At 42.4% G+C, this 26,932-nt stretch overlaps 1 protein-coding gene across 2 annotated transcripts in view; it reads right to left on the bottom strand.

Annotated features, from left to right (window-relative positions):
* CAND2 (cullin associated and neddylation dissociated 2 (putative)) overlaps positions 1-26,572 on the bottom strand; it is a 53,700-nt gene extending 27,128 nt beyond the window's left edge. The window contains exons 1-3 of one of the 2 annotated variants that reach the window (XM_001366065.4): positions 25,873-26,572; positions 9,081-9,224; positions 2,587-2,741 (exon numbers count right to left, since the gene is read on the bottom strand). In XM_001366065.4, the coding sequence (XP_001366102.2) occupies positions 2,587-2,741; positions 9,081-9,224; positions 25,873-25,940 (367 nt within the window). In that variant the 5' untranslated portion in view covers positions 25,941-26,572. The other variant, XM_056804683.1, reaches the window with a different exon arrangement.
* Between the last annotated feature and the right edge of the window lie 360 nt (positions 26,573-26,932).

Here is a 26,932-nt window from a genome sequence, read left to right as displayed (position 1 = left end):
TCTATTGGGTGAGCTTGTTACAACACAAACAAAGAAGGAGATTCTTACTGAGTTGAACTGAAAAGGGCACTGGATTTGAAACCTGTAGGCTTGAGTTCAAGTCCTGACACGAGCACTCATTTAAGCCCCAAGCCTCTGTTTCCTGCAAACTCCAATTCTCCTTCTACTTTGTCTCATGAGATTATAGCTGGGGGCTCAAATGAGCTCATGTATAGCTGGAGGGCAAGTGGATGGACTGCTGGGTCTGGAGTCAGGAAGATTCACTCATCTTCATGAGTTCAAATCCAGCCTCAGATATTTACTAGGTAGGAGTGTGTTTACCTGTTTCCCTCAGTTTCCTCATCCATAAAGTAAGCTGGAAAAGGAAATGGCAATCCACTCCAGTTTCTCTGCCAAGAAGACCCTAACCCCTCTTTACCTCAGTTTCCTCATCCATAAAATGAGCTGGGAAAGGAAATGGCAATCCACTCCAGTTTCTCTGCCAAGAAGACCCTAAACCCTCTTTACCTCAGTTTCCTCATCCATAAAATGAGCTGGGAAAGGAAATGGCAATCCACTCCAGTTTCTCTGCCAAGAAGACCCTAAACCCTCTTTACCTCAGTTTCCTCATTCATAAAATGAGCTGGAAAAGGAAATGGCAATCCACTCCAGTTTCTCTGCCAAGAAGACCCTAAACCCTCTTTACCTCAGTTTCCTCATCCACAAAATGAGCTGGGAAAGGAAATGGCAATCCACTCCAGTTTCTCTGCCAAGAAGACCCTAACCCCTCTTTACCTCAGTTTCCTCATCCATAAAATGAGCTGGGAAAGGAAATGGCAATCCACTCCAGTTTCTCTGCCAAGAAGACCCTAACCCCTCTTTACCTCAGTTTCCTCATCCATAAAATGAGCTGGAAAAGGAAATGGCAATCCACTCCAGTTTCTCTGCCAAGAAGACCCTAAACCCTCTTTACCTCAGTTTCCTCATCCATAAAGTAAGCTGGAAAAGGAAATGGCAATCCACTCCAGTTTCTCTGCCAAGAAGACCCTAAACCCTCTTTACCTCAGTTTCCTCATCCATAAAATGAGCTGGAAAAGGAAATGGCAATCCACTCCAGTTTCTCTGCCAAGAAGACCCTAAACCCTCTTTACCTCAGTTTCCTCATCCATAAAATGAGCTGGAAAAGGAAATGGCAATCCACTCCAGTTTCTCTGCCAAGAAGACCCTAAACCCTCTTTACCTCAGTTTCCTCATCCATAAAGTAAGCTGGAAAAGGAAATGGCAATCCACTCCAGTTTCTCTGCCAAGAAGACCCTAAACCCTCTTTACCTCAGTTTCCTCATCCATAAAGTAAGCTGGAAAAGGAAATGGCAATCCACTCCAGTTTCTCTGCCAAGAAGACCCTAAACCCTCTTTACCTCAGTTTCCTCATCCATAAAATGAGCTGGGAAAGGAAATGGCAATCCACTCCAGTTTCTCTGCCAAGAAGACCCTAAACCCTCTTTACCTCAGTTTCCTCATCCATAAAATGAGCTGGGAAAGGAAATGGCAATCCACTCCAGTTTCTCTGCCAAGAAGACCCTAAACCCTCTTTACCTCAGTTTCCTCATCCATAAAATGAGCTGGAAAAGGAAATGGCAATCCACTCCAGTTTCTCTGCCAAGAAGACCCTAAACCCTCTTTACCTCAGTTTCCTCATCCATAAAGTAAGCTGGAAAAGGAAATGGCAATCCACTCCAGTTTCTCTGCCAAGAAGACCCTAAACCCTCTTTACCTCAGTTTCCTCATCCATAAAATGAGCTGGAAAAGGAAATGGCAATCCACTCCAGTTTCTCTGCCAAGAAGACCCTAAACCCTCTTTACCTCAGTTTCCTCATCCATAAAGTAAGCTGGAAAAGGAAATGGCAATCCACTCCAGTTTCTCTGCCAAGAAGACCCTAAACCCTCTTTACCTCAGTTTCCTCATCCATAAAATGAGCTGGGAAAGGAAATGGCAATCCACTCCAGTTTCTCTGCCAAGAAAACCCTAAACCCTCTTTACCTCAGTTTCCTCATCCATAAAATGAGCTGGGAAAGGAAATGGCAATCCACTCCAGTTTCTCTGCCAAGAAAACCCCAATTGGAGTCATGAAGAACCCCAAAGAACTGTCCCTTTGACTGTTATTGTTCCTAGCAAGAGGCATGGAGCAAGAAGGAATGGGGTTTAACCTCCTCAAAGAATTCTCCTCCCAGTTGCAGATGTTATATTCTGATCAAGAGGAGGCACACCCAACCGACTGGGCTGGTTTGGTTGTGGTGCTTTATCTGAAGACAGAGGAATGGAGACAGCATGGTGTACTGGACAGAGCAATGGATTTGGAGCCAGGGAGACATGGGTTCAAATACTGCTTCAGACTCACTAGCTAGTGACCTGGCCGGCCAAGACTCTCTGCTGCTCCCTGCCTCAGTTTCCCAGTCTGTAAAATGAGGGTGGATGGATTCTCAGATTTCTTCCAGTTCTAAATCGAGGATCCTAGGAGTACAGAACCCATTTGGCAATGGAGGGTAACTTGTGCTCCCCCAGGAATCCTAGGACTCTCTCCAGAGGGGCAGGGGGTTAATAAGTACCTGTGGATACAGGGGGGAGTTCAGAGATGACTGTTTTCAGGCCCATGCCCGAAATATCCCGGAGCTGCTCCTTGTCAGATAGCATGTTGGTGCAGAGGGTGTCCACGATGGTTTCCACCTGGTACTCCTTCACTTTGCCCACCAGAGGGCCCAAGCTACCAAGAGAAGAGAAAGAGTCCTAGATCTGAAATGACAAGCTCACCTTCAAATGGCCCCTCCCTGTTGACTGAAGGGAAGAATTAGCCCTAGGGAGGTGAACTCTGGTGAAATTTCCAGATCTCGGGGAAATAATGGAGGTCTTTCTATGCGTGGCCATGGTGTAAGAATATCGAGATCATAGATTTAAGCTATAAAGTGCCATCTAATCCACCTTTCTCCTTAAAAAAGAAAAAAACAAAAACCCCTCACCTTCCATCTTGGAATCAATACTGTGTATTGGTTCCAAGGCAGAAGAGTGGTAAGGACTAGGCAATGGGGGTCAAGTGACTTGCCCAGGGTCACACAGCTGGGAAGTGTCTGAGGTCACATTTGAACACAGGACCTCCTATCTCTAGGTTTGGCTCTCAGTCCACTGAGGTATGTAGCTATACCCCCAACCCTCTTATTTTATAAATAAGGAAACTAAGGCTCAGGGAGATGGTAAGTTGTCCAAGATAACAGATAGTCAGCATTGGAGGTAGGATCTGAACCAAACTTCTGTGACTCTTGAACATTCCAGTGAGAGCTTAAATGGAAAAAGCATGGAATGGGATCCCTGAGTAGGTCAGTACTGGGACTCCACTGTCTACTCTCCCCTACCATATTCATTTTACTTCCATTTTTATTCTCCATCTTGTCTCTCTTCCATTCTTACTCTTTCATTCCTTTTCATTCCTTTCTCTTTCAGTTCAGGTCAATCTGTATTTATTGTTTAATCATTAAGTCACTTTTTATAGCATTTAGATGCTATAAAAATGGAGATTGAAAGAAATGCAAGTTATTAGAAGGATGGAAATGAAAAAAAAAGAGACCTCAGAAGTTGATATACAAATACCGGGAGAATGGGCTTACAGCAAAGCTTATAGAGTTCTTAACACAAAAATGTGCATTTTATCTCAGAGTGGGATGAGGTCCATGATTAGAATCTGGTATTGGGAAGGCGTATCTTAGTCCAAAAGGGACAGATTGGAACAAAAATTTGGTGCCGTATTTATTATCTGTGCTATCAGCCAAAATCGAAGACCGTCCCTCCACTGGAGGAGTTCACACTACAATGGGAGAACCAACCCACAGAGGTTTCAGATGCAAGTCAGATAGAAAGATCTCATGGTCCTTAGGCGAGGACAGATGCAAAATGGATGGTGCATTTGGATTAGTTTACTTTCCATGTCAAGAAAACAGAAACCTACATAGAGATCTAACTCCTCGAGGGAGAAGAAACACGATGGAGGGCATCTTGGTGAGGATCCATAAAGGGAAAAACAGAAATAACATTTTATTCTTTTTATTAGTGACTAAGTTTATTGTAAGCTTATTAGCGACTGACAGGAAGGGCTGACATGATGAATAGAGAGGAGTAAGGAAGTCAGGAAGACCTGAGTTCAAATCCCGACTGAGAGGTTTCTGTGAAGGTAGGCAAGACAGCTAACCTCTTGGTGTTTCAGTCGCCATTTTGGACTCCAAGTTGCTGGGCTGGTGCTAATACATAATTCACAGTGGAGATAATAGAGAGAGTGTCTTCTCCTGGGGAATTCCCTACATCAATGAAATCACAGGCTCCGTAAAAACAATAGCTCCTAATGAATGCAGGTCAGATGGAAAAAATGAATGAGTGCCAAAGTATGTTACCAAATTGGCAGGGAGACACGATGCCCATTGATGGGTGACTTCACCTCTTTGGATACGTGCTAGAGTACTCTTTCTGCTTCAAGCAGAGCAGCTAATGTAAGATTGATTTGGGTGACCTGGATGAAGATAAACGATGACAAATATACCTTCAAAGTGTTATTTAAAAAGAAAACACACGGAGCTCAAAGATTTTCATGGCAGCATTATCTGTAGTCACAACAAAATGAATACAACTGAGATGTCCAACAGATGGTAAATAGACTGCAGTGCATTATTACTGCAATGGAACATGAAAACCCATTTAAGGCCAATGGGTCTGAGGAATAAAAAGAAATCTGGAGAGATTTCAGGGAAATAATGAAAAGCTAGAGACAAAGAAGTAGGGCAGAGCACATGTGAATAACTGTCCCCATGGGAATCCCAAAGGGAAGACAACTAAAGGAGCAAAGAATCCTGACAAAGGCTTTGAGGGAAGGTCAGAAGAGCACCAATGAAGGCATAAAGCATCCTCAAAGTTGTTCCATCTTCCAGGCTTTACTGGGAATCTTCATTCATTTATTCTCCTTCACAGGATCAGCTATTAGAGCTCAAAGGGCTCTTAGAGGTCCATGAGACCAACCTCTCTCATTTTTCAGATGAGGAAACTGAGGCCCTAGTCAAGGTAAATGACTTGCCCAGTGTCAGATAGTAGCTGAGACAGGATTTTAACCCCCAAAGCCAGCTCTCTCACCACCTGTACACTGTACACTGGGGGCTAGATTTGGAGTTTAAAGGACCTGAGTTGAATCTTAGCTTTAATCGTGTGACCCTAGGGAAGTCACTTCAGCTCCTCAGGACTGTTTCCTCATCTCTTTTATGTAGGAATTGGTCCAGATCAACAATGTCAAATGAACAGTATGGCCAGAACCAGACTAAAAAGCAACTGAGAGATATTTAACAAAATAAATAAAAATACAACAGAAAAAAGTAAATAAAAGTAAAAATAATAAAAGTAAATAATGTTAGTATGTTGTTATTCTAACTCAACAGGAGGCCCATAGGGATCCTTACATACGATTTAGGCATCCCCAGTTCTGTTTAAGTTTGATACCACTGGTCTAGATGATTTTGAACTTCCCTTCAAACTCGTAATCTATAATCCCAGAATCTTAAAGAATTAACTAATTTTCCTAGGTTCAAATCTGGCCTCAGCTACTTCCTATCTGTGTGACCCTGGGCAAGTCACTTAACCCCCATTGCCTAGCCCTTACCACTCTTCTTCCTTGGAGCCAATACACAGTATTGACTCTAAGATGGAAGGTAAGGGTTAAAAAAAAAAAGAATTAACTAACTTTTGATAGTTTGCCATAGTATTATGGAAAAGATGGAGAAACAACCCAAGGGAACAGACAGCTGCTGGATTCAGAAAAAGCAGGCCTAAGAAATGATGATTAATGAATGGTTCATCATGGATTTGGACAGAGGTCTCTGACCAAGTGGCCCAGGGCTCTGTCCCTGGCCCTGTTCTGTTCCAATATATTTATTTATGACTTGAATGATGGCGTACTTATGAACCCTGCTGCTACCAAAGTTATGTGGGAGAGTAAAAATACTGAATGTCAGAACAGGATCCAAAAAACCAGGTCAACAGTCTAGAATCAGCGTTCGTAACCTTTCTGTTGACCTGGACTTCTTTGGCAGTCTGGGGAAGCTTAGGGACTCCTTGGGCAAATATTTCTAAATGCATAAAATAAAACATACAAGACTACAAAAGAAACCAGTTATGCCAAAATACAGTTATCATGGAGGAATTCCATGTGAACTGGAATGACCTCCAGGAAGGGATGCAAAGTGAAAGAAGCAGAACCAGAAGAACATTATGCAGAGATGGATACATTGTAGCACAATCGAATGTAACTGACTTTACTACTAGCAGCAATCCAAAGACCCAGGACAATTCGGAAGGACTTATGAAAAAGACACTATCCACATCCAGAGAAAGAACTGTGGGAGCAGAAACACAGAAGAAAAACAATTGTTTGATCACATGGGTTGATGGGGATATGATTGGGGATGTAGACTCTTAAGCTATCACTCTGGTGCAAACAATAATATGGAAATAGGTTTTGATCAAGGACACATGTAAAATCCAGTGGAATTGTGCTTCAGCTATGGGAAGGGGTAGGGGTAGAGAAGGGAAAGAATATGATTCTTGTAACCAAGGAAAAATGTTCTAAATTGACTAATTAAATAAAATTTTAAAATATATATAGTTATTAACCTTTTTAAAAAAGCAACTTCTTGAACCCTAGGTTAAGCACTCTTAGTTTAGAATGAAGTATTAAATCTAATATGATTATATTTGGGGACAGTTAAGTGGATTAGTAGGTAGAGAACCAGGCCTAGAGACAGGACCTCAGACATTTCCTATTAGCGTTACCCTGGACAAGTCACTTAACCTCCCTTGCCTAGCCCTTACCTCTTTTCTGCCTTGAAACTTATGCTTAGTATTGATTCTAAGACAAAAGATAAGGTTTTTTTTTTTAAGATTCTATTTGCTTCTAATACATTTTAAGCCCTAAATTGGAGTTCAAAAAATTCAACATCACAATTACAGGATGAGAGGAGATGAGACTAGATAGTTGTTTTGGGAAGAAGTAGGAGTTTTAAATGGATTCATTGGGAGTTGGGACAAGTCAGTGGTCTGACAGACTGATTTTGTTGGGGTTAAAAATAGGGTGACAGTCTTATTGTCCTGGGCCCTGGTAAGATCTCATCTGAGTATGGTGTTGACTTCTGGGTGAGACATGTTAGGAAAATGTTGACAAGCTGAAGAGTGTCAACGATCAAGGACTAACCTTCTCCCCCAATCCTGCCCACAGAGACTCTCCTTCCATTCCACACTGAATCTCTAATCCCACTAACCAGCTGGTTAAGTTTATGCCATCAGAGAATGTCCACAGTTCAACATAAACCCATTTCTGTATCCCTGGACAAACCATTCAGAGCCCAGTCTTAGTGGAATCAGGGGAAGAAGGAGGGAACAGAAAGACCCAAAGTATCACTGAAAGAGATGAAGGTTGGAAAGTGGGTCTTATTTCTTGTATGATGATACTGAGCTTTGCTTGGTAGGTTATTCCTGGTTGGGAATCCAGCTCCTTTGCTCCCTGAAATATTGTATTCCATGCCCTTCGCTGTTTTAATGTATCGATTAAAGAAATGCTAATCAAAATAATTCTGAGTTATCATTTTGTACCTATTAGATTGGCCAAAATGCCAAAAGGAAAAATGACAATTGTTGGAGGGGACGTGGTAAAATGGGGAAATTAATACCTATTGGTGGAACTGTGAACTGATTCGACTATTTTGGAGAATGATTTGGACCTCTACCGAAAAGGGCTCTAAAACTGTGTATAGCTTTTGGCCCAGCAATATCACTATTAGATTTATTTCCTAAGATGGTCAGAGAAAAAGAAAAAGAACCCTATGTTCTAAATATTTATAGCAGCTCTCTTTGTGGTGGCAAAGAACTGGAAATTGTAAGGATGCCCTGCAATTGGGGAATGGCTGAACAAGCTGTGGCATATGATTGTGATAGAATACTCTGCACCATAAGAATTGATAAACAAGTTAATTTTGGAAAACCATGGGAAGACTGACATGAAATTATGAAGAGGGAAACAAGCAGAACCAAGAGAACATCATCTACAGCAATAGAGATATTGTTTGAAGAATGACTTTTGTATATCCACCTCCAGAGAAAGAACTGATAAATAGAAATGAGACATGGTTTTATATATCCATATATCCTTTTGCCCACTTCTCTAATAAGGGAAAGGGAAAGAGAGAGAGAATTAAAAGGATATTTTAACATAAATAAGAATCAAAAAGTTAATTAATTAAAAAAGATAAACTGACCAAACTTGGTCATGGGGAAAAAGTTGGCATTATTAAATGGAGAACCTATAAATGAATCTCCAATGAAGCCAAATGGCTAGGCTAGAAAGGGGGAAATTGTCTTGGTTCAGTATCTTTCAAGTATGGAGAAGGAAATACACCAAAGGTGTCAAATCCAAGATCCTTCAAAGGAGATTAAAATGCAATTGAGAAATGCTTAACAAAATAAATAAAAACACAATACGACAAAGATAACGTTATTTTATGGGTTTCTAAGTCAATATGTGGCCCACAAAGATCCATTGCTATTTGAGTTTGCCATCACTACTGTACATCATTCTCAGGATCCTGGCCCACTTTAACTTTGTTTGGGGTCCTCTGCTCCAGCCCTGGACCATCCAAGCCTTACTTTCCAAACAGGTCAGGACAGGATTCAAGGTACCATTTCCCCCAAGGTATCTGATATTGGTAAAATATTGAAGAATTGGCCATTCTAACATCCCGACTTCCCCATCTTCTGAAAGTCACACTTCAATCTCAGCTATTCCAATCTGAACTCAATGATGGTCTTCCCTTCTTCACTCATTAATTTGGAGCTTTTTATTTCTAAAGAAGAGAATTCCCCTTCTCTGCTTCCTAGAATTTCCTTGGTTGGGAGTCATGACTTTCCCTATAGGAGATTCCTTCCTCCCAGTTCTGATGCCTTCCTTTCACTCATGTCTCTATGTGGTTAACTCAACATTCCAGGCTATTTCAGGGAACATATGACCATTCTTCAGATTGCCACTCACCATTTGACTGCTAAATTCTGCACCTCCCCATTCTTATCTTCTAAGAGCTTCAATAACATCTTCACCACCTTCTTCTCACTGTCTTCATCCAACTTAATGGAATCCTTCTGCAGCTCCAGCATCAGGTCATTGGTGGCCATGAATCTACAGGAAGAAGAAATGGTAAGCAGGTCCAACTGGCTTTATGGGCACCTATGGTGGAAAGAGCGGTTAGGAGACAAATGGAGCTTGAATCTGGCTGCTGATAGCTACTAGCTAGGTGACAATGGACAAGCTGCTTAATTTCTCTAAGCCTCAGTTTCCTCATCTGTAAAATGGAGATGTCTGCCCTTCCTACTTCACAAGGCTATCTTAGAAGACAAAATGGTATTCATTCTTTCATTTATTCATTCAATATACACTTAAGCAGTGTCTACTATGGTGCCAGGCACTGTATGAGGCCCTGGGGAGTCAAAACCAAAAATGAAACAATCCCTGCCTTCGAGGAGCTTATATTCTACAGCCTATACATGGATAAATCATTGTAAAATATATATGAGGTAAATTCAGTAGGTGAGTGCAGGAAGGGAACAACAGGGAGGGAGAATCCTATATGGTGTCATCTGAGCTGATCCTCAATTCTTAGAGGCAAGCTCGAGAAGGATGTATTCCAGGCCTGATGACGGTGTTGGGCAATGGAAGATCATGTGGGAGGGATGAAAATAGGCCAGTTTGAGAGTACACAGAGGGGAGTAATGTGTAATAAAGTCATATAATCACAGAATCTGCTTGCCTTCGCAAAGAGGTGGGAGGGAAGGAAAGAAAGGAGAGATTTTAGAACTCAAAAAATTTTTTTAAAAGAACGCCAAAGATTTTTGTTTACATGTCATTGAGCAAATAAAATTTTAAAAAGAAGTTTTTTCAAACTCATAGAATTTGAGAATTGGAAGAATTGGACCTCTACGGTCATCAAGACTAACCCATACTTGAAATGAATCCCCACTTTTAATAGACCTGACAAATGCCTCTCTCTGAAGTCCCTCAAGGGGGAAGACACACCACTGCTCTATGAAGCCCACTCACATTTGGATAGCTCTCATTGTTAGAACTGTCAGGGTGGCTAATCGATAGCGCAGCTAGGCAGCGCAAAAGGCAGACCATTTTTACACAGATTCATTTTCCTGATTTCAAATCAACCTCAGGCACTTACTAGCTGTATGACTCCAGGCAAGTCTCTGAACTCTGTTTGTCTCAGTTTCCTCACCTGTAAAAATGAGTTAGAGAAGGAAATGGCAAACCACTCTAGTATGTTGGCCCAGAAAATCCCAACAGGGTCACAAAGAGTCGCCATGACTGAAAAATGGCTGGATGACAACAATGACGACAGTTAGTAGAAAGGTTTGTCTGACGTCCAGCTAAAACTGACTTCTTGGCCAGTTTCCACCTGTAGGAAGCCAAAGCTTAATCCTTCCTCCAAAAGACAGCCCTTTGAATACTGAAGACACTTGCCTGTGCCCCCCTTTAAGGTTCTATTCTCCAGACTAAGCATCCCCAGGGCCATAGGTCAACTGAAGGCATCAGATAAGCAGAAGGAGAACTGACAGATTGTTGCCATGAAAACCCAGATAGGGGATGGAGATCACAAAACAAAGGCCTGAGAGCAGCATCACTAAAACCTAGAGATGGGAAATGGGGGTCAACAGTGTGAACTGTAGCAGTAAGATTGATAAGGAGAATCAGGAAAGCAGGTTTCGTGACTCCCACTCAAGTTTACCATATCGGTCCCCCCATTCTTTCCTCCCCTTAGCCTCTGTCTTTCAGAACAAGATGAACTTTCTCCTTCCTCTCCCCTCTACCTGAACCCTTGATTCTAACCCCTTATCTCCTCTGGAAGCAGTTATTCCTTCTCTCCTTAATTTTCAGGCTCTCATTACCCACGGACACCTTCTCTACCATTTATAAACATGCCCAGATCTTCCCATCCTTAAAAGAGTCCGTATTTAATTTTGCTATCCCCTCACACTATTGTCCTGTATCTCCTTTTTCATAACCAAAATTCCTTTAAAAAAAAAAAAGATTGTGAAGCAGTTAGGTGGTTCGGTGGATAGAGAGTCAGACTTGGAGATGGGAATTCCTGGGTTCAATCTGGACTCAGACACTTACTAACTGTATGACCCTGGACAAGTCACTTAACCTCAATTGCCTACCACTTACCACTCTTCTGCCTTGGAACTGATACTCAATATGATTCTAAGATGGAAGGTATGGATTAAAAACAAAACAAAACAAAACAAAACATCGTCTACATTCTACGTTCATACTCACCTCTCAATTTCTTAAAATCTGGCTTACTCATACCAGTGATTCATCAACTGCCAAATCCAAAGGTCTTTTTTCAATATTTTCTGGATTTCTTGATAGCAAGATATTTGTGACTAATCCCTCCTCCTTAACACCCTCTCCACCCCCCACCCCCCCATAAATAGAACGCATGTTTGCTGGGGCCTGGGATTGCCTTACTTTTGTCTCTGTATCATGACTGCCAAGCACAGGACCTGGATCTTGGCAGATACTTAATAAATGGTTCTTTTTTGTTGTTCATAAAAATCATCGTATTTCTGATTTGGGAGGAATCTAAAACATTATAGAGCCCATCACCTCATTTCACAGAGTAGGAAATGGAGGTAAATAATTTGTTGATGGTGGTCCAGGCAGTAAGTAAGAGATTTTAGAGGGAAAGCCAGCCCTTCCAACTTGAAACCCATAGCTCTTTAATCTGGATCACCAATGGCTATCACTCAAAGAATCATGGTGGATAATAGGGTGGTGCAAAGAGCTCTGGATTTCTGAGTTAAGGAACCTGGGCTTGAATCTCAGTTGTGCTCTTTTACTGCCCCTGGACAAGTCACTTTATCTCTGGACGTGGTACAGAAAACCTTCCTCTCCATGCTACTCTTGAAATAAATAGGCTCAGTGCTAGGGCAGAAATGCTATTCGAGTCGCTACTAGCTATATCTGAATCCACTGTGGTCTGAGAGGGACTCTAGGGAAGGATGGATGAAGAGAAAAGATGGAGACATTGGTGAAGGGGGAGGATGGAGAAGATGGACCCACTTAATTCTATTTCAAAATAATCTCAGATCAATCAATAAACACTTATTAGGCACCTATTGTGTTAGGCACTGTGCTAAGTGCTGAAGATACAAGAAGAAGCAAAAGGTAGCTTCTTCCCTCAAGGGGTTTATAATCTAAAGATGGATTGATTTATTGATCATCTCATTTGATGCTCACAAGAACTCTGAGAAGTAAGAGTTATTATTGTCCCCATTTTATAGCTGAGAAAACTGAAGCGAACAATGTAAATTACTTGCTAAGGGTCACAAAGCTAGGAAATGTTTGTGGCTGAATTTGGATCCAAGTTTTTCTAACTCCAAGTTGAATGCTCTATCCATTATTCCTTTTAGTTGTTCAGTTATTTCAGTCATGTTGGACTCTTCGTGACCACTTTGGGGGCTTTCTTGTCAAAGATCCTGGAGTGGTTTGCCATTTCCTTCTTCCGTTTATTTGATAAATGAGGAAACTGAGGCAAACAGGGTTAAGTGACTTCCTCAAGGTCACACAGTAAGTGTCTGAGGTTGGATTTGAACTCAGTCTTTTTTTAAAAATCTTTACCTTCCATCTTAGAATAAATACTGTATATTGGTTTCAAGGCAGAAGAGTGGTCAGGGCTAGGCAACGGGGGTCAAGTGACTTGCCCAGGGTCACACAGCTAGGAAGTATCTGAGACAAGATTTGAACCCAGGACCTCCCATTTCCGGGCTTGGCTCTCCATTCACTGAGCCACTCAACTGCCCCCTGAACTCAGTGTTCCTGACTCTAGGCCTGGTACTCTATCCACTGTAGCACTATCTGTCCATTATGTCCCTTAGTTGCCCCCTATGGGATCACAGACCATAGATTTAGAGCTGAGGTGGCCCTTAAAGGCCACTAAACCCAATTCTCTCATTCTACTGATAAGGAACTGAGATAAAGAGAAATTAAGTGACTTGACCTAGAGTCAGAGGCTTTTAATTACCTGGGTCTGGATTTGAACTCAAGTTCAGGGACCTATCTTCTACGGTATGCTGAATTATGTCTGAAAGCTCTTCTCACAAATGTAAAGCTAGATGGGACCTTAAAAGTGGCCTATTCCAACTTGCTCATTTTATAGATGTTGGCAGGAGGTTTCCCTTACATACCTCTTACTTATAAAAGCAATGGTTCACATGGTTACAGAAAGGTTTACTACAGTTTAATGAGTTTGATTGTGGTCTGGGGTGTACTTTAGGGGAAGGACTGGTGAAGAGAAAAGATGGGGAAGGAGAAGGATGGAGAAGATGATGTGCAGTAAACATTATTCCCATTTTGCAGATGAGAAAGATGAGGCTCTAAAAATGTAACCACCTAGGACTAATACAGCTCTCCCATCCAGTCAGTCAGAGTCAAGATGTAAACCCAGTTCTTTGGACTCTACTAGACGATGATCCTTCTCTAAAAAGGAGACAGAAATGGTTCCTAATTAAAATCCTTCCATTGCTTGGGATGTTGAAAGGGGTCATTATGAAGCCACTCTAAAAAGCCTTCTTTTTTTTTTGCCTTTCTCATTCATTCATTCATTCAACATGTTTAAGCACCTACTGTGTGCCAGTCACCAAACTAAGTTCTAGAAAACAAAATCAAAATCAAAATAATCCCTATTCTCCAGGTATCTACCTTCTACTGGAGGGAAGGAAGGGGAGCAAACATGGGAGGGGAGGCAGCAGGTTAGAAGGTTAGAATACCAGCCCTGGAGTCAGGAAGACCTCTGAGTTCAAATCCTGCCTCAGATACTTACTAGCAGTGCTTTCTGGGCAATCTGCTTAACCTCATTTTCTTTATCTGTAAAATGTAGTAACAAAAGTAACACCCACCAATAACACTTACCTACAATAAATTAGTATTTGCAAAAGTGTTTTTGCAAGCCTTAAAGCGCTCTATAATACATATGTTCTTATTATTTTGTATTCATAGAAATACATACAGAAGAGACACAAAGTTCTTTCTAGAGGTAAGGGGGCATCAGAGGAAGTTTCCCTTATGAGCTCGTCTCAGGAGGGTCTGGACTAGGGATTCTGAGAGTCAGAGCTGAGAACAAGGCACACCCCAGGCTCCATGAGCAAAGGCATGGTATAATCCTCTACCAAGAATAGCAAATAAGTCATTTGGGCTGGGAACACAGTTAGTGAAGAAGAGGAAGAGCAAAAAGTCCAGAAAGGTAAGCTAGACCTACACTGTGTGTAATTAGAAAATCCTGAACCTCTGGACTCAATCTCCCAGAATTCTTTTCTTATCCCAAGAATCTTTTTCCCTTGTTCACCTTAGCAATGTTATGTTACTGTTTTAAGCTGTGTGTAACTCCTCCCTCCTTCTTTTCCTCCTCACAGTTGGGTGAGCTCTTCTTTTTTACTCTAGCCTTTTATTTTCCCTTTTTGCTTCAAATTATTATTAATAAACCTTATTAATAATAAATATTATGTAATATTATAATTTTATAGAATATATTTAATATATTTATACATATATTTAATACATATATTTACATAATATTATAATAAATAAACAAATGATAAATAAATAAATAAATCTTATTAAATATGATAATTGGAGCTATTGTATATTAATTTTTAAGCTTACAACTGTGATGAATTTAAACAAACAGAGGAATCTGTAGCTTATCCTAGAGGCAAGTGGGAGCCATTGATGCTTGTTGAGCTGAAAGGGAAATGATCAGATTTGAAAGAAAGTAGTGTAGTAAACAAGCTGCTGTTACATATGTATGTAGAATTGATATACACATATATGCCATGCATATATGTCTATTTAAAAAAATACATGGTACTAGGGAGTGTGATAGTGAGGAGATTACTGGGAGTAGAGAACTTAGACATAGATTTGAATCCTGGGCTTTGCCAAACACTGCATGACCTTAGGAAAGTCACTTAATGTCTTTGGCTTCAGTTTTCTCACTTATAAAATGAAAAGAATGGACCTGATAATCTCTAAGGTCTCTTCCAGATTAAGACCTATGAACCCATAATCCTAAGAACCTATGCTTTGGGAATATTAATATGGCGGCCGTAAGGAAGATAGATTGAAGAGGGAAGAGACTAAATCCAGGAGACTCATGTCTATTCCACAGTCCAGGTAAGAGGTGGTGAACCAGCTTGGTGTGGGGACAAATGAGAAATATATTGGGGTGGGAATTGGGACAAGAGTTGGTGACTGATTAGATATAAGGGATGAAAGAGAATGAGGAAGAATCAATGATGAGCTGAGGCGCAGATCTGGGTGACTGGAAGGATGGTGGTGCGCTCAAAAGAAACAGGGAAATTAAGAAGTGATTAAGATGTGGGTGCATTTTGAGGGGAAGGGTAGGAGATCATGGGTACCACTTTGGAAATGTTGAGTTTGAGTTGCCAATGCCTTCAGTTGGTAACTGGCAATGGATGCTCTAGAGAAAACAGAATTCCCAGAAGGCAAGACTGAGTTCAAGATCTAGATCGGCCGGCCATGAGCTTAGAGATGGTGGTTGAATCCATGGAAACAGATTGTGTTACAAAGATAGAGTTAAGAGACAGGAGAAGGTGACTCAGGCAGTGTCCTTGGGTTCTATGAGATATAGATGGTGATCTGTTGAAGAAACAGATAAGGGATAGCCAGATGGTGAGGAGGAAAACCATGACAGAGCAGTTATGGAGCCTAGGCAGGACAAAGGGTTTAGGAGGAGGAAAAGAGTGGGTGGACAGTATTGAATTTTGGAGAGAGCAGGAACGATGAAGGCTGAGAAAATGTCATCTGAGGGGCAGCAAGGGTTCAATCTAGCCTCAGACACGTCTAAGCTGTGTGACCCTGACCAAGTCACTTAACTCCATTTGCTTAGCCCTTGCCCTTCTGTCTTAGAGTTGTTATTAAGACAGAAAGTAAGAGTTTAAACAATATTTTTAAGCCTATGAGAAAAGGTCATCTGCTTTAGAAATTAAAATAAGATTGGTAATGTGGGAGCAACCAGTGGCACCACACACAGAGATCCAGGTTTAAATCGGGAAGACTCATCCTCATGAATTCAAATCTAGTCTCAGACACTTACTAGCTGTGTGACCCTAGACAAGTCACTTAATCCTGTTTGCCTCAGTTTCCTCATCTGTAAAATGAGCTGGAGAAGGAAATGGCAAACCACTCCAGAATCTCCGTCAAGAAAACCCCAAGGGGATGTAGACTCTAAATGATCACCCTAGTGCAAATATCAATAATATGAAAATAGGTCTTGATCAGTGTCACATGTAAAACCCAGTGGAATTGTGCATCAGCTACGGGAGGGGGTTGGGAGGAGGTCAGGGAAAGAACATGAATTATAGAACCATGGGAAAGTATTCTAAATTAATTAGTTAAATAAGATTTTTTAAAATGAAAAAAATTGGACACTGACAAACAAAAACAAAAACCCTGATAAAGATAGTTTCAATTAAGTGAGGAGGGTAGAAGATTAGAAGAGGTTGACAAAGAGAGGATGAGGTGAGAAAACAGAATTCCCAGAAGGCAAGACAGAAGTCTGAAGGAATGGTAGGATCAGTGAAGGTTTCTAAAGATTAATACTATCCGTATTAACTTCCCATGCAGACTTTCCGTAGCTTTTGTAATTTCCTCCTAGCATATTGAGGGGTTTTTGGTGGGTGGACCACTGATTTTATCAGCATGATGTCTAAACCTCCACTGATAGTTTGACAATTCTTTTTTTTTTAAACTCTTATCTTCCATTTTAGAATCAATACTAGAAGGCAGAAGAGTGGTAAGGGCTAGACAATGGGAGTCGAGTGACTTGCTCAGGGTCACACAGCTAGAAAGTGTCTGATGTCACATTTGAACCCAAGACTTCTCATCTGGCTCTCAATCTACTCAGCCACCTAGCTGTTCCTGTTTGACAATTCTTTTGCAATTTTTTTTTTGTCTCAGGGAATTTCCTATGACTCAGAAAAATGAAATGACTCAACCATGGGCACACACAGCTTTGATATGTCAAAAGGCAAGACTTAAACTGAGGTTTTCCTGAAGTTCCAAAGCCAGTCTTCTATCCACTCCATGATACTGTCTTTTCATTCATATCTAACCTGTCATGTTGGGTATTACCACTCTCTTTGCCTGCATCTTATCCCCACTGGCAACTGTAGGTTCCATGAGGGCAGAGTCTGTGTCCTTTAAGCTTTGCATCACCCCAGACCTAAGAAAAGTGCTTTGCACACAGGAGGGACTTAATAAATAGTTGTTACTGGGCTGGTGAAAAGGCTGATGGTCTTTTGCTTTCCTTGGAAGAATGAGTTTCTCCCCACCCAAGCTTGTATCTGAGCATCACTAAGACCTTAACGAGGGGAAAGCCAGCAGAACAGGGCTTAGGGTTCAGATGTCAACTCCTGGCATGGCTGGAAGTGACTAGGAAGTTTCCTCTGGCCCCAAACCTTTCTTAGACAGCCTATCACACTGTCTGAAGTTTCACCATAACATGCTTAGGTGTCTTGGGACACCTAAGATGGAGATAGAGAGTCAATCCTGGAGACCTGGGTTCAAATCCGACCTCAAACACTTCCTACCTGTGTGATCCCAGACAAGTCACTTAACCCCCATTATCTAATTTTTCTTCAAGAATTCTAATTCATCTAATTCTTCAAGAATTGGAACCAATTCTTATAATCAAGTCTAAGACAAAAGGTAAGAATTTTTTTTAAAAGGAAAAAATGATGACTATGAAGAACATGGAGAAGCATGAGAAGATTTGGATGAACTGATACAGTAAGGAGAAAACTATATGCACAATAACTACAACAGTGTTAACCAGAAATGAAACTGAATGCCGTGCAATGATAATGACCAAGCCTGAACCCAAGGAGACTTAAGAAAATGCACAGGCCTCACTTACATGGCACAGTAGATTGAGTGCTGGGTCTGGAGTCAGGAAGTTCTGAATTCAAATACAGTCTCAGACACTTAAGAACTGTATGCCCTGGCCAAGTCACTTAATCTCTGTTTGCCTCAGCTTTCTCATCTAGAAAAAGGGGGTGATAATAACCCCTGCCTCTGAGGGTCATCATGAGGATCAAATGAGATAATAATCACAAAGCATTTAGCATTGTGTCTGGGACATAGTATATGCCATACAAATGTTGGCTATTATCATTATTCTGGCAGCTAGGTGGTATAGAGGATGGAGTACTGGGCCTGGAATCAGGAAGATTCATCTCCCCAAATTCAACAAATCTGGCCTCAGACACTTACTAGCTGTGTGACCCTGAGCAAATAGCTTAAGCCTGTTTGTCTCAGTTTCCTCATTGGTAAAATGAGCTGGAGAAGGAAATGGCAATCCACTCTAGTATCTTGTCAGGAAAACCCCAAGTGGGGTCACAAACAGTTAGACGGGGCTGAAAATGACTGAACAACATTATTAGTATTATTATTCGTTGCAGAGATGAACGATTGTGGATATATAAAATTGAATCTGCTACTGGACAAAGGCAAGGTGGTCATTAATTTTATTCAGTGGTCTTTTTTTTAACCTCTTACAATTGTTATGACAAGGGATGGCTCACTGGTTAGAGGAGGGACAGGAATATATCTGGAAGTTAATGTAATATAAAAATCAAAGGCATCTATTAAAAAAATACTTTTTTCAGAAAATCACTCCATTGGCTTTTGAAGGCTTCTCAAAGTCTTTTGGAGTACCCTATGGGCAAGCAGACGACACTGGGGAGATGATGCTTTAAGATTTCTCTATTACCACTGGGGGCTGGGGAAGAAGGGTAAACTGGGGATGAGATGAATCTGAAACAACCTGAGAACAAAGATGGCGGCAACAGGGGAAGTTAGACATAGGAAAGAAGGGACCTGGGAGGAGAGGGGCAAACTTGCAACCTAGCTGCATTGGACCTGGTTCATGAGGCAGTCACAGGGAGGGAAACCTAGGTTTGATTTTTAGTTCTGCCTCTAACATGCTATGGAATCTTGATACGGTTCTATAAGGAAATGAAGACTCAGAGGTATTATTGGTAAAATTAAAGAGTTAAGATATATGATTTTTAGCATCTCTTCCAGCTTCCTCCTTCCCTAGGTGGTACAGCAGATAGAACACAAGATCTGGGATCAGGAAGATCTTAGTTCACCTCAGAGAAGAGCTGTGTGATTCTGGAAAAGTCACTTCACTTTTCCTTCTCCATTAAATGAGGATAATAATAACATTCATAAGGTTGTTGCAAGGATCAAATGAGATAATAAGTATAAAAGTCTTTGAAAACTTTAATTGCTATATAAATGCTTATTATTATCATGAACAAGTAATGGTTTAGGACATAACAGAATACTATTGATGCATAAGAAATTATGAAAGAGCAATTTCAGGGAAACCTGGGAAGACCATTAGATGAGAAGCTCCTTGAGGGCAGGGGTTGTCTTTTGCCATTTTTTGTTATACCAAGACCCACAGTGAGCAGTATATAGAAGGCATTTGTTTAATAAATGGTTATTGATTGATCGTATGAACTGATGCAGAGTGAAGTAAGCAGAACCAAGAGAGTAATATATAAAAAAAACATTGTAACAACCAACGTCTTTGAAAGACTTAAGAACACAAACTGATTCAATGCCTAATCTTGATTCCAGAGGACTAATGAGGACTACCCACCTCTTGACAAAGAACTGAGGGACTCAAAACACAGAAAGAAACATGTTATTGGACATGGATGATAGGGGAATTTGTTTTGTCTGAGCAGGCAGTGTTTGTTTTTTCTTTTTTCTCAATGGAGATGAGAGGAGATGAGAAGGAAAAAAAATAAATACTTATAAATTGGCAATAAAATAAAAGTTAACAACATTTTAAGTGCTGAGAGTCTAGATTTGAACCCATGTCTATTAACTCCAAATTCAGAGTGCTCTTTCCACTTTCCTGGGGGACACTGAGAGCAAATCCATCTGGCAGCCTCATTAAGGGAAAAGCATATCCCTCTGGAGGATTCAGCAGCAACTACTCAGATTGACACCAACAGGTCTTCCATCCAGATGCCATCTTTATGTTATTTATAGAGTACGGCTCCCTGGGCTCTGTCTGAAAGGCAGGGAGAAAGCTCCCTGTTATTTTTTGCCTTTGAGTGCTAGGAGTGGCCTGACTCAGGACCGCAGGGATTTCAGGAGTTGGGTCTGAGCAAAGAGAACAAAGCAAAGGCTTTGGTGTCTCTCACCTTGCTCAGTGCATAAAGCAGTTGGCTAGGCTGGTCCAGAGAAAAAGAACCTTGATCTAGGTGGCGGGAATCCCAGGTTATAGTCCTAGTTCTGTCAGTCCCTGGCTATATGACTTTGGATTTGTCAGTCTCTCTTTCTGGGGTCTCAGTTTCATCATCTGTAAAATGACAGTCTCTAAGGACCCTCCTCTCTTGAATATGCCATGTTCTAAGTCTCTGCATTTAATCAACAAGTATTAATTAAAGTAGTATTTATTATTTAAGTATTTACAAGCATTTACTAAACTTTTCAGTTGTAACATTCTTTTTTTCCCCAATCAATCAACAAATATTTATTAAATACCTTCTATGTATGAGACACAGTTCTTGGATGTATGGTTACAAAGAGAGAAACAATCCCTACTCACAGGAAGCTTACATTCTGATGGGGGAGACAATAACAACATATATAAGCATAAATAAACACGAAAAGTATTTCAATCCAATATAGTTTGGGAGGATGGGCTTTGGCAATTGGGGATATTGGAAAAGACTTCATGAAAGATGGTGCCTGGGGCAGCTAGGTAGCACAGCAGATGGAGTGCCAGGCCTCGAGGCAGGAGGATCTGGGTTCAAATCTGATCAAAGATACTTCCTAGTTGTGTGACTCTGGGCAAGTTACTTAATTCTGTTTGCCTAGCCCTTACCCTGCTTCTTAGAGTTGTTACTAAAACAGAAAGTAAAGGTTAAAAAAAAAAAGAAGATGGTCCCAACCTCAAAAGGAAGAGAGGTAGAAGGAGGGATTATCCCGCAGGCATAGGAAGCCTCTGGTGCTGCACAGAGATGGGAGAGGGAGGTTGTGTGACTAACAGAGAAAGAGTCCGTTTGGTTGGATTACAGAATGTGGAACGGAGGCGTAATAAATCACATCTACTGAGGCTGGAAGGATAGGCTGGGGTCAGGCTGGGTCTGCTTTTAAAAGCTAAATGAAGAAATGCATATTTTATCCCAGTGGCACTGGAGTTGACTGAACAGGGAAGTCACAGCTTTAATGCTCTCTTCTCCCAGTTCCGATGCTGTATGGCCAAGTTGCAATAAGGACTCCCAGAGCTCACATTCTATGGGTTAATAATACAATAATGGTTCAACAAATATTGGCTGACGGATTAAACGTACCCATTTGGCTTTTGGATTTTGTGTGGGCTGGCAGTGGTGAGTGGTGACCAGGGACTGCCCGGGACGAGCTACTTAATATAAAAATGCTGGTTGGCAGGTTGCTGGGTCCAGATCTACATTCCAGGCTGGGAACTTTTCATGAAAGGGGCGTCCCGAGACTTGGGTTTAGGCTGTCAGTTTTCTCCTCTCGGTTCCCTTACGTAGAAAATGAGACAGCAGGAAGAGCTAACTCCCAAGATGTCTTCCAGCTCTGTTATTCTAGATCCCAGGTCAAAAGCAGGTTTGATATGGCGGGGAGACACTTGAGTTGCAAGTCAGGAGATTTCGTGAGTTGAGTTTAAGCTTCGGCTTTGCCACGAATTTCCTCTGTGACTTTGGGCAAGGGACTGAGTTTTGTCATCTGTAAAAGGAGCTGGTCAGACTAGACCATCTGCAGAATGAGAGGGGGGAGGCATCTGTTGGGGCCCTTCTTACGTGAATATTCTAAGGTTCTAGGTCGTCAGAGCTGGGGCCAAATATACAGACTGCGTCGTAGCCTTGGGCTGTGGAGCTCATCTCTACAGCACAGAAGATGGAATGTGCTGGCCTGGCTTGCTGATTTGGCAGCCACAGACACTGCAAGAGGCTCTGCTTAGCCTGATAGCGAGGGAGTACAAAATAGTGATAAGCACAAAAGAAGCAAGTCTTCGAGGGAGTTCAAGGATCCCAGAAGGAGCAAGGAATTAAATAACTAGAATAACTAAGAACTAGGGGATTCTGGGTATACTAAGGTAACTAGCTTCCCCCTGGGCCTCAGTTTCTCCACTTGTCATTCCTGTCACTTCCCATCCTGCTCATATTCTAGGCTGCTGTAAACCTGGGTGAGAGAATTATCCCAGAGAATATCAAAACGGGAGGAAGACCTCTGGGCCAGGAGGCAGAAGGCAGGATGGAGTCTGAGTCCCAATTCTGCCATGAACTCATCATAGAAAAAAAAAAATCAAAGCTAGAAGGACTCTTGAAATTTCTAGTTCAAATCCTTCTTTTTATAGATGACAAAACAGAGGCTCAGAAAGTAGAAGTCATTGTCCAAGGTCACACAGCTACCTGATGGCAGAATTAAAGCTAGAAACCAGATCTTTGAATTCCTGGTCCAGTGTGCCAGCCACTAGGTGGTGAAGGGAATGAAACACTAGACCTGGAGTCAGGAAAACCTGAGTTCAAATTCAGCCTCAGACACTTCCTGGCTGTGTGACCCTGGGCAAGTCACTTTATCCCCAATGCCCAGCCCTTACCACTCTTCTGCCTTGGAACCAATATTTAGTATCGATTCTGAGACAGGAGGCAAGGGCTTAAAAACAAAAATCAAATAATGGTCCTAAATCCTAAAACCTGGACTTAAATCCTAGCTCTGAAATGTACTCACTGCATAACTACATACAAGCTACTTCAACTTTGAAAGCCTCAGTTTCTTCACCTATAAAATGGGGACAAAATAGCTCTACTACATACTTTCCTAGAGGATCTGGAGTTGGAAGGTCCTTTGGAGATCAGCTAGCAGACTCCCCCTTATTTTTAAAGAAAAGGAAATCAAGGGGGAGACTTAATCAAAGACCCACAGGCAGAAAGTAAGCTAGCCCAGCCAAGTTTCCAGCCTAGAGGAAAGCACTTTGCCCACCATGAAGCACTCTTTGAGAGCTTGTAAAGTATAATAGGCTATACAAGTGTAAGGGATTATTCTAATAAAAGGCACATTATTAAGCGTCACTGGAAACCAGGCAGCAAGGCCCACCCCTGCCCTGGGCTAAGAGGCGCAAGGCTGACTCTGCATTTCCATAAACAGTGGTATGTACAGAGGAGCAGGCAGGCAAGCTTGGCAACTTGGTCCATGTAGGGCAGGTTTCTGGCAGGGACAAGCAGCTTTTCCACCCCTGGTCTACAGCAGGGAGACCCACAAGAAGGTCTCCAGACTCAACACCATATTCCCAGGGTCTAACCAAGGTCAAGGTGGACTAGGAAGAGGGTCTATTCATTCCCTGTCCTCTGGGCAGGTCAATTTCACAGCTAGTCTCCCCCACCCCCCCCACCCCTTTTTTGTTTTTTAAAAAAATCCTTACCTTCTGTTTGAGAATCTATTGATCCCCAGAATTGGGGTAAGAAATAGGCAACTGGTTGTTGGATTTTTTTTTTCACTTTTGTATTTTAGCTATAAAACAAACTTGCCCAGGGCAGTACAGCTAGGAAGTGTCTGAGGTCAGATTTGAACCTAGGACCTCATCTCCAGGCTTGTCTCGTTTTTTCTTAAAGCCAGTCTATGTCCCTTTCCATGATCTCTCCTCCAACCCGCCACCTTTTTTGGGTACAGAACAGGAACCTACCACTTCATCTCTCCAGGGAACATGCAATGTAGAAACTCCTTCCATTCTTAGAAAGCTGCCTAGAGGCTTTAGGGGGCTTGTCCATGGTCACATGACAGGCTGCATCAGAAGCAGAACTTGAACTTGGGTTCTCCTGACTTTAAAGAGAGACTTGTATCCACCAGTCCCCTCTGCCACTCTTGCTCTGAGCCCCTGTCAGGCCCATAATTAGCTTTCTCCAAGTACTCAACTTGGAAGCTGGAGGATCTGAATTCTCTGCCACTAACTGGCTGTGTGACAGTAAGCAAGTTACAACTTATATTTCTGAGCCTTAGTTTCCTGTTCTGTACAATACCAGGGGTGCTGGGCTAGCTGATATTGGGACCAAGGTTTGAATAGAATCCTATCTCTGAGAAATACCATTTGTGTGACCTTGGTCAAGTCATTTAATCTCACTGGGATCTTAGTTTCCCTATTTAGAAAATGGAGTATTGGCCTTAGATAGATCCTTCTAACTATAGATTTCTAATTCTCTGAGCAGCCCCTTCCAGAGCTAACCTGGGGATTCTGCCACTATTCCCCCCTAACATGAGTCTTCATCATCACAGTTTTCCCTCCTTCCTGTCCCTTACGAGGACCTGGGATTATACTATCCCTCTAGAACATCATTTACCCAGATGGTCCAGTGCTATCTGCTTCTCCATATACCTACCGTCTCCTCTTCAAAGAAAAGATATCTTCAAAGACTCTCTGAGGCTGTCCTAGGGTCAAATCATTGTAAATGGAAGGGACTGTGGAAATCGAGTCTAGGTCCCTTATTTTACAAATGAGGAGACAAATCTCCCTTCTATCAATACTACTGAGCAGAATATTAGACTAAATGGTTAAGTTGGCCTGAGCAATTTACTTCCAGTTCCCTCATGCGTCAAATTCAAGTGGTTGGATTCAATCATCTCTAGGATTCCTTATACTTCTTTAAAAAAAAAAATCCAAGACTACAGAAAAATCTAGGGGAGGTCAAATTTCCAACAGGGAAAGAAGACAGAAGGAAGAGAAGGGGACTCGGTGGACCTGTGGCTCAAGGGAAGGGTCATAACAGAAGACTATGCTAACACATCATTGTGGGGTATCAAGGAGGTCCTGGCACTGTGGAGAAGATTAAGGAGGAAGAGGAAGAGGCAAAAGAAAACAGAGGAATACTTTGGATCTGGAAAAAATTTTGAGATCATAAGATCCAGATAAACAGTGAGAAAATAAGGTGGAGGAAAACACTCAGTAATCATAACTGTAAATGTGAAGGGAATTAACTCACTCATAAAACAGAAGAGGATAGCAGAGTGGATTAAAAGCCAGAATCCTACATCCTGCTTTTTACAAGAAATACATTTAAAGCAGGGAGACACACATAGAGTAAAGGTAAAGGGCTGTAGCAGAATCTATTATGCTTCGGACAAAGTTGAAAAAGAGACCATTGGATCCAACTTTTCATTTAATAGGAAAGGAATCAGAGTCCCAGGGAAGTTGAGTGAGTTGTCTAAGGTCACATTGATGAGCATCAAAATTAAAATCATCAAAATTGAACTCGGGCTCAGACTCCAAAACCAACATTCTTCTTACCACACTGCTATATGACTCTAATGATGGGTTAGGGGGCAGGTAGGGAAGAGAGGATGATGGACTGGAATAGAATGGGAGAAGATAGAGATGGGGATAAAAAAGACAGACACGAAGGGGAGAGATGCAGGGAAAAGTTTGGGGAGGGAATTGGCCTATAGGGCTGGAGCAGGTGGAGAGAAAGGAAGAGGGGTTTGTCCTGGGCCAGGGCAACTGAAGACCTGAAGGGCTGGGATAGTGACCTGGTCTGTAAGCATTTCTTATGCCTGCTTGTGCCAATCACAGTCCTAGGTACCAGACACAAAGATGACATCTCAATAGCTCCAACCCTCCAGGACCTGACACATTTTCCTAGTAGAGGGGATGTGTGTGTTGTGGGAAGGGGGGGGGGGAAATCCCTTGGAGGAATCCTACCTAAAATCCTTGTCTGTGGACGTCATCTTCTCCAGGAGATTGGAGATGTGGAAGGACACGTTGCTCATTTTGCCAGGCGGCAGTGTCCCCGCAACGGCAGAAGGGGAGGAGATTGAGCTAGAGCCGGTGGCACAACGAGAGCAGAGGCCGCAGCTCAGGGACGACGTTGGACTGAACACCGAGTGCAGGGGGCCGAAGCGTAGGGGCTGTGTTGAGCCGGGGAGAGCGGGGAGAACGCAGGGGCCGGGGCGCAGGGGCCAGAGCGCGCCGCCTCCCTGGGCCTGGAGCTGGCTATGCAGAATATGGCTTCCTGGGGGCCGGAGCGACGCCGTCCTCTGCCCGCTGCCGGCTCCCCACCCGGGCAGAAGTAGCTGGAAAAGCCCCGAGCCCCGGCACTGTGATCATAAGATAGAAATAGCCGTGCCGGCTCCAAGCTCCACACTCCCAGCTCTGCGCTCTGCGCTGGAGGCTCGAGCCGCCCCCTGCAGGCAGTAACCTGCGCTAGTCCCGCCCCGGCACGGGAGGAGGCGGGGTTTGGGGGGGTGAGAACGGGAGGAATTTGGGGTCTGGGACCCGAGAAGGAGGGTATTGGGGAAATCCTCCGTTTCTTAATGGTACGAGGGGGGGTTGTTGATGGGAAAGGGAGAGATTTGGGTATAAGAGGCCAGAGGGGAGGGACTGGGGGATCGCTCCATCTTTAATGGGAAAGGGGAGGTATTTGAAGATAGGGAACTGGGGAGAGGAGGACTTTGGGGGTGGTCCGTTGATTGGAGAGGGAGGGATTTCGAGATAGGGCACTAGAGAGGGGAGGGCTGCAGATCTGATGGGAGGAGAAAAGGCTTTGGAGGTCAGTGAGAGAGAACTGCAGAATCCAAGAATTTGAGAGAGAGGTGTAGAATTTAGGGGGTCTGCAGAAAGGAAAAAGAAGACAAGAGTTATTGGGGGACTGGGGGATCAGGAGTTGGCTGGGGTTGGGGAGTAGAAAACAGGAAGGGGAAGAATTCGTGATTTGGAGACTGGAGCCAGGGTAGGATTGGAATAGGGGGATGGTAGAGGGGAA

This window comes from Monodelphis domestica, chromosome 7 (assembly GCF_027887165.1).
Source record: "Monodelphis domestica isolate mMonDom1 chromosome 7, mMonDom1.pri, whole genome shotgun sequence".
Lineage (NCBI taxonomy): Eukaryota > Metazoa > Chordata > Mammalia > Didelphimorphia > Didelphidae > Monodelphis > Monodelphis domestica.
Note: the sequence above shows the minus strand (reverse complement) of the source record. Positions and strands in the feature narration are given on the sequence as shown.